The 14,273-nt window shown below is 46.8% G+C and overlaps 1 protein-coding gene across 1 annotated transcript in view; it reads right to left on the bottom strand.

Annotated features, from left to right (window-relative positions):
* The window catches only part of HIVEP1 (human immunodeficiency virus type I enhancer binding protein 1), a 109,000-nt gene that overhangs the window by 17,920 nt on the left and 76,807 nt on the right, over positions 1–14,273 (bottom strand). The window contains exon 4 of the mRNA XM_026047017.1: positions 6,582–12,517. Within this exon, the coding sequence (XP_025902802.1) occupies positions 6,582–12,517 (5,936 nt within the window). The remainder of the gene's footprint in view (positions 1–6,581; positions 12,518–14,273) is intronic.

Raw genomic sequence — 14,273 nt, 5'->3', positions numbered from 1 at the left:
TGTAAGAAACCAAGAACGCTTTGCATTTGCTTTCAAAGATAACTCTTCATTGTTCTGGTGAAGGCAAAGCTACCTGGCTCACAGAGAGCCTTCCATGCAGAGATGATGTTTATACAACCAAGCCCTCTTGCTTCCTGAATGGCTACAAATTCACTCCCCTGCCCCAGATGCAGCCACAGAACCACTCAGATGGGGCTCTGCAGGAGACACTGTTCTCCAGTGTGACACATAGAGGCATTTTGTTAGGGCACAACCAGTTATTATCAAAACACTTCATAGTCCCTTCCAAATTCTAGCTCCTGTGGGGGGGGTTACCTCAGTAAATAGAGGGTAGAGGGAAAGGAACTTCCCTCCTGCCTTCCTTCTTTGCACAGCTCTCCTTTGAGAGCTGCACTTCTCACACTGCACCCTCCGACACGAGGGCCTCACAACTGCCAGGGGCAGTTTTCATGTGGCCCAGCCAAGGGCAAGAGGCCAGAAAGGAGGTGACTGCAAAGAGAAGGTACTTACAGGTCATATTTATGGTTCCAAGTATCTTTCCAAAGAGTGTTCCTGTTTTAGTGCACAAATTGCCTGCTCTCAGCTTTGTGATGTCATTACCAGGGACTGAAGACCCCTTTCTGGGTAGCACTCCGCAGTTAATTCTTACTGCTAGCCCAAATTAGAACAAAAGGGTACCAGTTGTCTAGCAGAACATAAATACATTTCTCCATTTCCCCTGACTATTAATTAAAGATTTTTTTTTTTACAGGAGGATGAGTTCCCCCAACATTTACCAATTAAAATCTACTTCTAGTCAAGGATATTTATAAAACGGGCAACAACGAAGGAACGATCCAATTAGCCAGTAATTATTGCTGCTGTATTTATAAACTGCTCTACCCACGTAGCTGGCATACTTACCACATTTGCTCATATTGATAACTGAATAAAAAACCATGAGAGAGATGAGACCGGCCTTATGTTTTCTACTCATTATAAAACCTAATGCTGCAAGCTTGAGAATTCCTGGCAAGTGGAACGACTTCCCTGGCTCACTTCAAATGCCTGATGAATGACATGGCCATTATATACCTCCAAGGGTGACATCACTCTGGCATTGGGTCCTTGCCTCTGCTCCTCCGTGGAACTTCTGCCACGGCCTTTACTTCCTGGCTGAGGAGCTAACTCAGAGCACAGGAACATCTCTCATGTGAGGAGAGACTGAGTGAGCTGGGCCTGTTTTCTCTGGAGAAGAGAAGGCTGAGAGGGGATCTGATTAACATGTGTATAAGTTCAGGAAAGGAGAATGCAGGGAGGAAGGGCTGTTTTCACTGGTGGCCAGCGACAGGACGAGGGGTACTGGCCACAAGCTGGAGCACAGGAAGTTCCGTCTGCAGGTGAGGAGCAACTTCTTTACTGTGAGGGTGACAGAGCAGTGGAACAGGCTGCCCGGGGAGGTTGTGGAGTCTCCTACTCTGGAGGTCTTCCAAACCTGTCTGGATGCCGCCCTGTGCCCCATGCTCTAGGTGTGCCTGCTTGAGCGGGAAGGTTGGACTAGATGATCTCTAGAGGTCCCTTCCAACCTTGAATAATCTGTGATTCTGTGAAAAGTGGCCTTCTGGATTCAAAGGCCCTGGGAATCCACCTAAGTGACCCCACAGGCTGCAAGTTCTGCTCCAGTCCATGCTCTTTCACGCAGCCCTGTGATGGGTTTGGGCTGGATGTTCAAGTGCCTGAGCGCTTCTACTGCAGCATACATGACAATTTGGCCTGTGGGGAGGAAGGAAGGAATTTCTCCCTGCAGGTTGTGCAGTATCCAAACAAGATGAAAGGAGGGCCTGCTCAGAAGCTGAGCTTGCTCTAGCAACTGCAACTCAGCCGGGCTGCAGACCTTCTACACTGTTTGGCAAACAGATTGCTTTTGTTTCCACTGCAAACGGAGAATAACAAGATGACATTTATAATTTAGCAAGGAAAAGAGTAGTGGAAAATACAGAGTATACATAGTAAGCCCAATACCACATAAGTATTCCCAGTACTTGGAATAATATTACCCCTAACTGCTTGATCTTTCATTCCTAATACACTAAGTATTTTTTCCACATTTAAATTTCAATAATAAAACAACAAAGGGGTGGGGAGAGGATTCCAGATGTATTTGGCCTGTGCTGCAACCCGAACTATGGCGACACTTATCTTTATAATCTATTTGTATTCCCAAACGTACAGAAAGTAACACAAGGCCAAATACCCCTAGACTTTCTGAATTCTTATTTTTCCTTCTTTCTGTTTTTAGTATCTTATATAGAATTATGTACCAGGATAAGGCAGTCTAAGGGGTTCAGATAATATCTACTTTTCGCTGATGCACTTCAATTGACTAGGTGTATATTATTTTTACCAGCTGTTTCGGTGATTTAACCAGACAAAATGCTGCCATCACAGAAACGTTCTAATTGAAACACTATCCAAGCTTCTGTCACAGAAATGTACAGAAGGGCTCCCTGAAAATGAAAAAAATAAACTTTTTGAAGCCAGTCTCTAAGCAGTACAGTTTTCTCACATGTAAATCCTCCAACTGACCTTACCTAAACCACTCGTAATTGTGAAAAGGGCAGAAAAATGACAGAAAAAAAATGTTCCTCTCCACAATTACTTATGTCTTCCATTTCTAACAGAGTCTCCTCATTCTCCTACCATGGAGACAAAGATCATGATTCATTTCTACTTCATTCACTTTGCTCCAATGTAGCTCTACTGTCTTCAATTACTGGTATAAAACTGGAAAGAAAACTGCTGTTAGGGCTGCCTGGAGACCAGAGTTCAATAGATACTGCTGGTGCTTTACAGCGTCCCTTGGAAAAAAAAAATGCTCAGAGCCTGAATCATCCAAGCTATAAATTTGAGATTACAATATTCATTAAACATTTTTCCCACTGGCACACAGCTACTTAGGGAAAATGTTTTTAATTTTTTCAAGTTTTACTATTTTACACATAAAAATCCTCTGCACTTAACTACTTTCCAGGGGTGAGCTGGAGTGCTGTGGCACAAAAGCCAGGCAAGGAAAGGTTTCCAGTTAGGAGAAAGTTTCCGTTCCCAGCCTATCCACTCCTGAAAAGCCTTCACACTGGAGCAGGCTGAACGTTGCCAGCCCATCTCACAGGAGGAGCCAAGGATCAGTGCAGGGGCTTGAGAAAGAGCTCCCGATACAGCACTGAGGATTTCAGGGGAGGGTCTGGCAAAATAAATAAATAAATGAATAGAAAATGAGTGGAGAGAGAAAACAAGCCTCTTGTATGCAAGTGAACCTCAAATTACATTGTAATATGCTGTATTTACTCCGGGAGCACCCTTCATAATGCCATTTGGAGGGGGGGGGGGTTGAATCACTGGGATGTGGCTGCTGCACCTATTGGATTGCCTCTGAACACTGAATCATGAAGAGCAAACACAGTCTGGGGTTTCCCTCCTGTTCCCATTTTGCTCACGTGCCTATCCATTTCCCATGACATCTATTGTTTAAAGAACTGTGGGGTTTTTTCTTTCATGACAGTGATTAGTGGTGGTTATGTGGGAACATGAGCTCTCTGCAAACGTGACTTAGTCCTAGGGGCAAGACCAGGAACAGTTCAGGAAGTCACTTCATCTTTGTGAGAAGATCAGCAGTTAAAGCCCCACTGACACAGCACTCCCTTCTGGAAAAGGCTACGCCTAAAGGAGAAGATGGGAGGGATTAAAGCATCGCATTTTTATTATTAATAATAAATTGCACCATAATAGTACTTCAAGCTCTCTGTCAGGTCAGGGTTAAAATGTGCAAACCACTTGAACAAACATCGCCTGAATGGCAGTCACAACCCCCTGAGATTTACAATATAAACTGTGGTTCTTTAAGGAATTCAGGACCCCGCCAAGCTTTTAAGCAGGAAATCAATCACATTTCTTTTGGCGGTAACAGAGAATTACTTTGCTAATCTGTTTGTTTTTGTAAAAATGGAATATGAGTTTCCACGAGGACCTCCAATGTTCTGGTTCCACCCTCAAGCTCAACCGTGAAAACCCAGGAGGAGAATTAGCGGGCAGGGGCAGAAGGAAGGATTTCTGGGTTTGTTTCCACTAACCATGGATCCTGCAACAAGACTAACTAAAAGTTTCCAGGCCGGCATGAGCTGTGCCATTACCAGGTCTAGCTGGAGGCTGGTGATACACAGGTATATATTGTAAGAGCATTCTCCTCATCCTGGAAAGCGGCTGGAATCTCGCTGCCCGAGCCACTGGAAGAGAAACTAGACAAACTCTGGAGGTGTCAGGTAGCTATCAGACCGTCTCAAGCTTTAATTTCTGTCACGCTAAACTTTGCTTATACAAGATACCAGTTCAGTTTTAATTGGTGATTTCTTGCTGTACATCCTTCCTTCGTAATGGCCCTAAGTAAAGCTGGGAAATCACTCCCAAGGAGAGCTTTTCCTTTCCGCCACATCATGTGCTCATTCGAATGTCAGCAAGAAAAACTGAAGAAAGATTAATAACTGCACTTCCTTTACAGAAGCAGCAGTGTAAATGTACATGACAGCTGCCTATTACGACACTAAATACTCCTATAGCATGTCAAAATATTTTTCGGGATATTGTTATCCATTATTTATATTCTAAACAAAACCTGTTTGTAGACAAGAACTGTTCTTCCTCAGGCATGCAGTAACTTTACTGTTGCAGAACTTCTGACAGACAGTCCCTAAATATAAAATAAACACAAGCCGATGTCACTAGTACTGTGAGCCCTGCTTCTCCCATAAAGAATTGCTCAATAATGTGCAAAGAAATTCTAAACGAAAAAAGCAATCTTCTCCCTATTTTTTACATTGAGCATTATCTAAGTGCACCGTATAAAATATATGAGGAAGCAAGTTGAAGAATGCAATGAGTGTCATAGGAGTCTGAACACGTAAAAGGAGGTGACAAATACGGAACTAAAATGCACGTCAGTCAGAGCACTGACACAACGTCAGCGGTCTACATGCATTTTCAATACAAAAAAAATAGGGATTACATTTTCAGCTCCAAAAAGCAAAATCGCCCACTGACCTCCAGAGAACTAGATTTAACTCTAATAGTCCTTAGGGCTTTCAGAATATCTTCTCAACTCCCACTGTAATTCTGAAACTATTTCTTCCCTCTTACGCAGAGCTTCTCATCTTATTGCTCTTTTCCCCACTGACTTGATATCTTAGCAAAACATTTAGCAAACACAGAAATCTCCCATGAGGACCTCTGACAGTAACAGCCTACGCCACGGAGCATCCAGAGAGATGCACTTCTCTTCCCAAGGCAGTGGCACGTTTCCTGAAGAGCAACTGGAGGCCCCACTGATCCAAATCCAGATGCCCACAAGGCCAGGCTGCTGGCAGACTGCAGCAGGACACGCTGATGAGCTTTCTAAACGAGCAAAAAAATTGCACGTTCTGGAGAACCTCTTGATGATTCTACAGGAACTGGTTTCAAGGCTCAGCTTTTGCCAAAAAAGAGCACAAGAAAAGCATGGTGAAGAGCACACTGCATACAGGACTAAGAAGACGGAAGAGCTCGAGACAACCACGTCCCTCGCAGCTCTTTTCAGAAGGCATTAGCTGTGACAACAAAAGCAAGCACTGAATGCACTAAATGGACGCGCACTGACACTCGTCGCCGTGTTACAGAGCAGAGAGGCACATTTAGCCCTTCACAGAGCCCTATCCGCTAGTCAGGAACAGCAACCCAGTGCCAAGCAGCACTCAAGGTGGGTCCTGCACAGAAAACAAAGCCCCGATCACCACGGGGCAGCACTAAGACACCTGAGCAAGTACCAAGCAACGAGCCTGCTTTTCCTCCTCTGACCCTGGGGTATTATGTGGAGTATTATTGCCCTGAGCACACTGCACCGCAAAATACTGCAATGGCCTATTTGGAGCAGTATTAATGCAGGAAACCAGGAGTGCTTTTACAAAAGTGGCAATTTTGTTGTAAATTTTACTATTTCTGTCGTTATTTTAAACCACTGATTGGTGTGAGAGGTGGGAAATTGGCCACTACTCCTCCCTGAGTTGGATGATCAGCAGTGTTGAAAAATATTTCTGTGGTGTCTCCATGGACACCTAATTCAGCCTGAGAGCTGTCTCGTAACAGAAAACACCAGCTGATTTTGAAGGCAAAATATACAGCTATGATTTTCAATTAACCTCTTTTAACTTAACAGTATTTAAAACATGTTTATCCTGGAACTATCTTTGCTATATCTTTTTTACATATAAAAAAAATACATTAAAAAATAGCCAAATGCATTCCTTCCAAAACAAAGATTTCACACACAGATTTAAATCCAGGAACTAATTTCTGTGAATAAATCTTTTTTAACAGGTTTCTTGATGCAATTAAGATCTTTTCAGTAGTTCAAGCCAGCATAACTAGAATAAGTAAGTAGATATATTGTACATGTCGTTATTTAAAATCAGGAAGAGAAACAAAATATGCACATTACATTCTTGGAAACAGAAGCAGGTAAGTTTTCTAACATACATTCTCTGTAACTGATCAATATGCATCAAGCATAGGTTAAATACCTTGGTTAAGCTGTTCTTCCACTTGCTTGAATAGACCAGTATATCGGATCTGGGGTGGGTGGCTCGGGCTTGGGTGTAGAGCAGCTTCTCAACCTTCTGCTTGGAATCGAGGAGGGAGAGGGCCACCTTTGTGGGCAAACCCAGGGGGTTGGGATTGCTGGGGCTAATGGTCCACGCGGAATAGGCTGAAATCTTCTGGTCGTTCTGCAGCAGATGCAACGGTTTTCTCTTCGTGAGGTAACACCAGGTGAAATTCGTGGAGGTCTTGAGGCTTGGGAAGGACAACCGCTGCAGCTCCCCCGCGGACAACGTGGCCACGGCCTTGGCTGCACCCTGGCCGCCGCTCGCCTGGCTCTCGTTACCAGCACTCGGAGACCTTCCTTCTTGGCCGCCACTGAGAGGCTTTGGGAGGGAGCTCTGCTTGTTCCCTGGAGACGATTCCGATGCTTTCCTAAGGACAAGCGCTGCGGATGCCGACAACGTAAGGTCGCCTGGCTCTGGGGGCTCCTTCAGGCCTTCCGAGAGGCCCGTTTCCGACAGGCCCTCGGGCAGCAGCGCCTCTGCAGCACCAGCTTTGCCGCTTTTTTCCGGCTGTGGAACACCATCGGCATCCAAGAGGTGACCCTCCAGCGGCTCCGTGGTGCACACCTGCCTCACCAAAACTGGCTTCTTTTGCTTACTAGGGGGGTCACCAGACCGAAGGCTCAGGCAGTGCAAGGGTCTAGCATCTGTCATGCAGGCAGCTCCGCTCTCGTCCTTAACCCGTTTTTGCTGTTTTTCCATGGCAATATCTAAACTGTTGGCCGGGGAAAGCATCCGCTTGCTTGAAGCTGTCGCTTCCTGCTGAGGGAAGAGACCGCTTACTGGCACTTTCTGAATAATATTCAAAGAGCCAGACAAGGGCGAATTTCTGGTTCCGTTATCAGGTAGCGAGTTTTCAAATTCAAAAGAATTTGGCAAAGTCCTCGGACAGTCTTTGTGAGGTTTTGGCAGCTGAGTTTTACCTTCAAGCGTTGGCACCGACACAGCGTTCGATTTACATACAGATGGAGTTACCTGCTCCTGGGTCACTAAAATGTGAGGCAGGGGTGTAACAGTGGCGAAGCCGTAGGAGGGCACGCTGCTATGGATTCGGACAGGAACCACAAAAGGAGCAATTTGATGCATCTGGCTGCTGCAGTTGTTGGGGATAATCTGTTTTAGGGGAGGCACGGAATACGGATTGGACGTATTATCGGGCAACTTAGCCTGCATTTCAAAGGGAGAAGCATCCTGGTCCGCCCCAGCCTGGCACGGAACGGTCTGCGTTGCTAAAGTATTTTTTAGCAGCTTGGAAGTGAATGGCTGACCTATGTGCAAGGTTTTAACTTGAAGCTGATACTTCGGTGCAAAGCAGTCCTTTCTTTCAGCGGGGTGACACGAAAGCGGGTACGTATGTGCTTGTTCCCCTTGGGCTGAGGTTTTGGTAGGCGCCTGGGAAGGCTCATGCAAGGGGGGCTGCCCCAGACCACTCAAGACAGGGTCTGGAGGCTGCTGAGCGGAAGGCAGGCTAACAGGGTTGCAATTCGGACCTGCAGCGTGAGGCCTGGGGGGAGCCTGTGAATGCTGAGGGCTGGAAGGAAACTCCCTGGCCGACTTGCCCGAGCTCTGCAGCCTACGGAACGGCACCGCGGGCGCCTCCGCAGCCTGAGCCGCCGGAAGGGAAGAGGATTTAACTTGAGGCTGATGATTTTCTGGAGCAATATTTAAAGATATTTGTCTTACAAATGGTCCCCTCCTCCTTTCTAGCAGAGGCACGTGTCCAGTAGCACCATTTCCAGAGGACAGTTTTGGAGCGGCTGCCTCTACAAGCGAGGCAGGTGTCGGTGGGGACACGCTTCCACAGTCAAAAGACTTACTCCTGTAGTCCACCACCTCCATTGATGGCTGCGTGCAGCTGATTTGCTCGGAGGCAGCACGTCTCATTTCCCTGTAATGAGGACCTGGCACTCCTAGCACATTAGAGCCAGCAGGAATCATAAGAAATTCCGTTGACTTACTAAGGAGCTCTATTTTGGAAGGATTCTCAGCCTTGGAAATTTCATCTTTATCCAGCGAAGCTGAAAAGCTGGAGGCATGGGACAAACTGCTCTCCCGGCTTAGGCTCCTGGAGAGCGTGGAGTCAACGCTCGACTCGGCAGACGAATGCTCCATTTCAGCCAGGCGAATTCTCTTCTTCTTTGGTGGGAGCTTCTCCGTGGGCAATTTGGACAGGGTTTCACTACGCTGTGGCCAGTTAAATCTCTCCGCCTTTTCCTGGTCGCTGCACTGGTTTTCTTGGTCCCTGTCTGGTTCCTCCGTGACGAGTATCTCAGGAACCTGGATGTTATGTTGGCGAACAAGCCTTGAGGGCTGCAGCGGGGCACTTCTCTCGTGAGAAACCCCCCGCCCGCCCCGCGCTTCCCCCCGAGGGCCTTCCGAAGACAGCGCCTGGTGATGCTGGGAAGTACTCAGGTGACAGTGCCTATCCTCTTGGCTTGCAATTGCATTCAAAGAGCAGTGCTTGGCCACTTTGTTGGGCTCTTGAAAAGAAACTGGGGACACCCTTTCAAAAGACTCCGATTTCTCAAAGGAGCTGTTTCGGCTCAGGGAATTTGTGTGCTGTATGACCGAAATGCCAGTCCCTTGCCTCTTCAGCTCCACTTTTTCTTGCGCAACTGAGCTCGCCTGCTTTTCAAGAAGAGGGGCCATCTTTGGCTCCGTCGTCTGATCCGTGCCTCGTGCCACAAGCTGAATTTGTGAACTTTGAAGAGCAACGTTGCTTTGCTGCTGTGAACCTACTACTGCTGCACTGTGTTTGGACAGACTGGAAGCATTGGAGGCCTTACTTTGGCTGTCTGCATTCTTTGATGACATATTCATATCATTTTGCTGTGGGTCATCGTCATCTCCAACGCTTTTCATTTTCCTTCTTTTCCTTATCTGCGGCGTCTGTTCCCAGACACCGGTCGAACCAGTGACACGGTAGTGCAGAATTTGAGGCTGTGTGCTGTTGGGAACAGCCTTATGCTCGGGCTCGCGGATTGCCGCCTTGGTTTTAGGTCCGTGCAATTCCGAACAATAAAACTTCTTGTGGTTTTCAAAATTTTCCAGTTTTCTGTATCTGTTCCTGCAGGTTTCACACTCAAACATTGTTCCCCGCACTTGGGGCGACTTCTTTGCCTTTTCTAAATTTGCTCCTTGCGCCAGCGACTTGCTCCTTTGCAGCAATGATTCACTTGATAAATTACATCCAAGATAATTTTCTTCGGTGGAAGAAAGATTACGAACTGATCCAAGAGCCTGACTTTCCCCGGTAGAAGAATCTTCTATTGCCGCCTGGCGGACAAGGGTCCGAGGATGCCCACCTTGGTTCAGCGGAGTAGCAGGTCCTGATACAAAGACATCATCATACAAAGAGCCAATTTTGTCATCGAACGACTGACTTCCTCGAAGAGGATGAGGGGGAGGTATTACGTTGGGAGGTACGGCCGAGTAACTCGTAGTGGGCATGGAATTACTTCTGGTGATAGGCAAACAGTCAAGGGACGGTACAGACAGAAGAAAAACCTGCTTGGATTTCTCTGTGGGTGTGAAAGGGGACTTTGGTATATCCGAGCTTGAACTCGTCCTTCTTCCCATGGGCTTTAAGTCAAACTGGAAGGAATCCTTAAATATGTAGGATTTGGGTGAATCTATGCTTCCTCTCCTGGAAAGGGATGTTCTTCTTGGTTTCACGCTATCTAGCTGCTTGTCATCCACAACGGCTTCGTTATCAGAAATGAGCTTTGAGATTCGCTCCTCGAGGGTTTTTGTCGCCATGGGTGGTCGCATTTGGCCAGACAGCATCAAAGTTTTGTCGGCACAGACTGTCTGAACCACAGAGGCAACCATTCCACTCGCTCGGGGCACGCAGGGCAGATTTTTGTTTGCATCTTTTTCAGAGGTGGGCAATGCCCTTACCAGAGGAGCCGGCGGGCTCATGGTTTGATCAGCGCTCTCCGAACGAGAGAAATATCCGGAATCAGTACTACCCAAACTCCTAGGGCTCAAAAGGCATTTTCCTTGCTGATCCTGGGAGCAATCAGTTGCCTGCTGTCTCTGGAGCTGAGCGTGCACAGCTCCTACTGCAGACCCCAGTTGTTCCTCTGATAGACCCGCTTCTACCTTCTGCTGCTTTACGTCAGCCTCCTTGAAGGCGGCGGTGTGTGCTACATTTGACTGAAGATTTGCCACTTTAAACTCCCCTTTCTTCTGTGCTGCAAGCTCAGCTGCGGGATCTGTGACTTTCGGACTATCAGCCCTTAAAGGAGAGACATTAACAGGATGAACTACTACTTTTGGTAAAGCTGCCCTTACTTGTGGGTCCGTATCACATACTGAGGCATCACCTGCTGCAGGGTCTGGGTTGCTCGGTGGAACCGGGCTTCCTTTCCGTAAAGTTTCTGAACCTGAAATTACTTTTGCTATTTGTGGAGGCTCCAGTTCTTGTTCATCCTGTCTTTCATCAGCAGTGCCTTCATCTTCACTTTCACCACTGTCTTCCACATCTGAGTGGATACTAAGAGCTTTGTCTGAGTCATGAGATAAGAAGAGACCACCCGAATCCGGCTGTAGGACAAGCCCAAGTTTGATAGCATGCGCGTGAGATTTCTTGTGCTTGTACAGATTGCTTTTGGTTTTAAAGGAAAACCCACAGGTCACACAAGGATAAGGTCGCTCGCCGGTATGAGATCGGATATGCTTCTGGAGCACGCTGGGCTTGGCACAGGCCCGATTGCAGTACTCACACACATATTTCCCCAGTTTCTTGGGCTTCTGGTCTTTCAGGAGATTACATATTTGCTCTACACCGTGATTTACAACTGACGCTATCTGGGCCGAGCTGTAGATGGGACCTATTGACAAGTGTGTGGAACTGGACGTGTTAATTGGCAAAGGTGAAGATGAGTTAGCTACTAACTGGCTTTGGGGAAAAACCTGAGTTACTGTGGAAGATGAGGTGTGAACGACGGAAGAGGTCACTGCTATACTGTAGATCTGCTGCAGTTTGGGGCTTTCTTGGCTCTGCTGTTGCACCAGCGACCTGGTGAAACTTGGACACACGACAACCTGGTGATTCTGTTGACTGGTCTTCGTAATGAGGTCTTGTGAATGAGAAATGGATTGGATCTGTGCTTGCCCGCTCTTAGCTGCTGTTGCTACATGAACACTGTTTAAAGCACATGGGTAATAGTGTGATCCAGCCGACAACTCACGCTGTGACAAAACAGAGGCATTCTGGACACTCGTCGCATTGGAGGTGAGACTGGAAGAGGTGCTTACAGTCCTATTTGGTCTCAATTTCTCTACCTGCACCCCGTAAGGGGGGCACTCCTGTGCCAAGGTGTTCAGCTCCGGCTCCATGGCCTTCAGCAACACGTCGAAGGCCGTGCGCGCGCACGGGGCCGCAGCACAGCCAGCATCAAAAGGAATACATTCATCACTGTCAGTCTTTGCTTTGTTTGGTAAGGAGTTGGCCTTCTTCTCCGGCGAGTTCAGCCGCTTTGCATCCGAATCCGCCCCTGTCTGTTTGCTGAGCTCCGAGGAGGAGGGAGGCCCCAGCGAGAGCTTCGCCTGCCCGGGCGGCTCCGGCACGGCTGCTTCGGCGCTGGCCTCCTGGCCGGGCGCTGCCCCGTTGTGCTTGCTGCACCGGCTCCCATTCTGCACAGGTAGGGCGCTCTGCGCCTTGCCGGCCTCCGAGGCTTCTGGAAGGGCTTTCGAGGGGGAAGGCTCTGTGTTTTGTTTGATCTTGGCTTCAGCGGGGCTTCGCAAGGGCGATTTGGGTATTTTTTTTAGGTGGTTTTCGGTTACAATCTTTTTCCTCTTCACGCCCTTAATTGCATCTGAGGTTCCTCTAGTGCCAGCATCTGCGATTTCTGTTTAAACATAAAGGCAACAAAAATTATTAGAACTGGATAATGCATTTTATTTTTACTATTCTATCACCTCTTAGGTTCAACTCTAAGGGTAGCTCATGCAGTAAGCCCTGGGGCAACAAAACTGCCCATCTCTCAGCCCCTGACATTTCAATAGTAATGCATCTTCCTCAGGATCCATTTTACTTTCATCTAAAAAGAGTAATGCTTTCCAATGTATGCTGTAAAACATTAGTGAAGTAATTTACTATAGGAAAAGCTGCAAAAAGTGGGTTTTTTTTCAAATAAAGGCTATTTGAAAAGTATTTTAGTATTTATAGAAACTCCTTTTCAGTAAAAATAAATCTCTTTTGCACTTGTTTAAAAATTCAAATCATTACAGCAGGCAAATGAAGAACCAAGACACACATCCATTTTCATGTCATGTTTGTCACTTCTTCCATCTCTGTGTTGCAGTAGTCAAGGAAAGAAGACAACTTCCTCATGGTTGTATCTGTAAGTGGATTTATCATGGAAATGGCACAAACCACCCACACCATCTGTCAAATACGGAGTTTCAGAGCTCCAATTACTGAACTTCAGGAGCATTTCAGATGAGCAGCTACTGCAGATGAATAGAATCAGTCACAGCTAAATGGTTTTCTATTTGTGCATCAAGAAACAAAATAAACCAAATTTGAATTATTTCATTACTAGCTACACTTGTTGCTCATTTTAAGTAGGTATGCATAGGGAGCTTCAGGGATATGGTGAATAGCAAAGGAATTGCTCTGCTATCCAGCAGAATAATCGTGTAGCAAGTACATACATTGCTTTGCACAGAGTCCAATTTCCTCCAGAACAAGAAAGCCCTATAGCCTGGAGCTCAGTTTGGATATTTACTTTTTTTTTTTTTTTTTTAAATATATTTTGACACTTGGTGTTACACCCCTCCATTCACCTCCACAGTGTCCTGTTTAATCTGCTATGTGTATTTCACCTCGCTCCTAGCGCGCAAACACCTAGACAGTCATTGCCACCGTCTCTGTGGGAGCGACGGCAGCGGAAGCCGAGTATTAAACGAATGTAAATCCACCTCAAACTTTACTTTAACAACTCATTCCTTTGGCTGCCAGCCAAAGACCAGGCTCATCCGAGTGCCCCTGTTCAGAGCAAAGCAGGGTTATGACGTGCCCAGAAGGTCCCATGCTTGGCTGAGAAGATTCAGCCGCACGTGCGTTTTGAGAAGCAGTATCGAGGAACTCCACGTAGCCCAGGAGTTTTTGTGCAACCCTATATAAATGCAAACCTTAGGACAACGTATTGTCAGCGTTCACACGGGGGAGAAAACATGAATTCCCTTGTACAGATCAATTCTGCAGCCCCTTTACAGTGGCCATGAAGAGCATCCCTTTGCAGAAACCCCAGCTGGCTTCCACACTGCACCGGGAGGACAGGTAATGTGCACCTGCATCTGAGGAGACACAGGAGCTCATGAACCCAGGCTGAAATTCCTGCTCCATTTAAAGGAAATCCAGGCAATGCCTGCTACTAATGTAGCAGAAGAGGATGCAAAGTGCCCAGTAGAAGAAAGGCAGAAAAATGGTGAGTGTTCGCCCCGTGCCAGATCATAACTTGACTGGAACGGGTGCTAAGGACGAAATTTGGGCACCTGGAAGTTCAAAACCTTGCATCAGACTGGAAGTCAACTTGCTACACGTATAGTAGTCATTCAGGGCAAAGAGATATGCTACAGATTCCCTTTCAGGAAGATTAA

This window comes from Nothoprocta perdicaria, unplaced genomic scaffold (assembly GCF_003342845.1).
Source record: "Nothoprocta perdicaria isolate Ctin4 unplaced genomic scaffold, notPer1 scaffold_47, whole genome shotgun sequence".
NCBI classification, from domain to species: Eukaryota; Metazoa; Chordata; class Aves; order Tinamiformes; family Tinamidae; genus Nothoprocta; species Nothoprocta perdicaria.
This window is presented reverse-complemented; position numbering and strand designations above follow the sequence as displayed.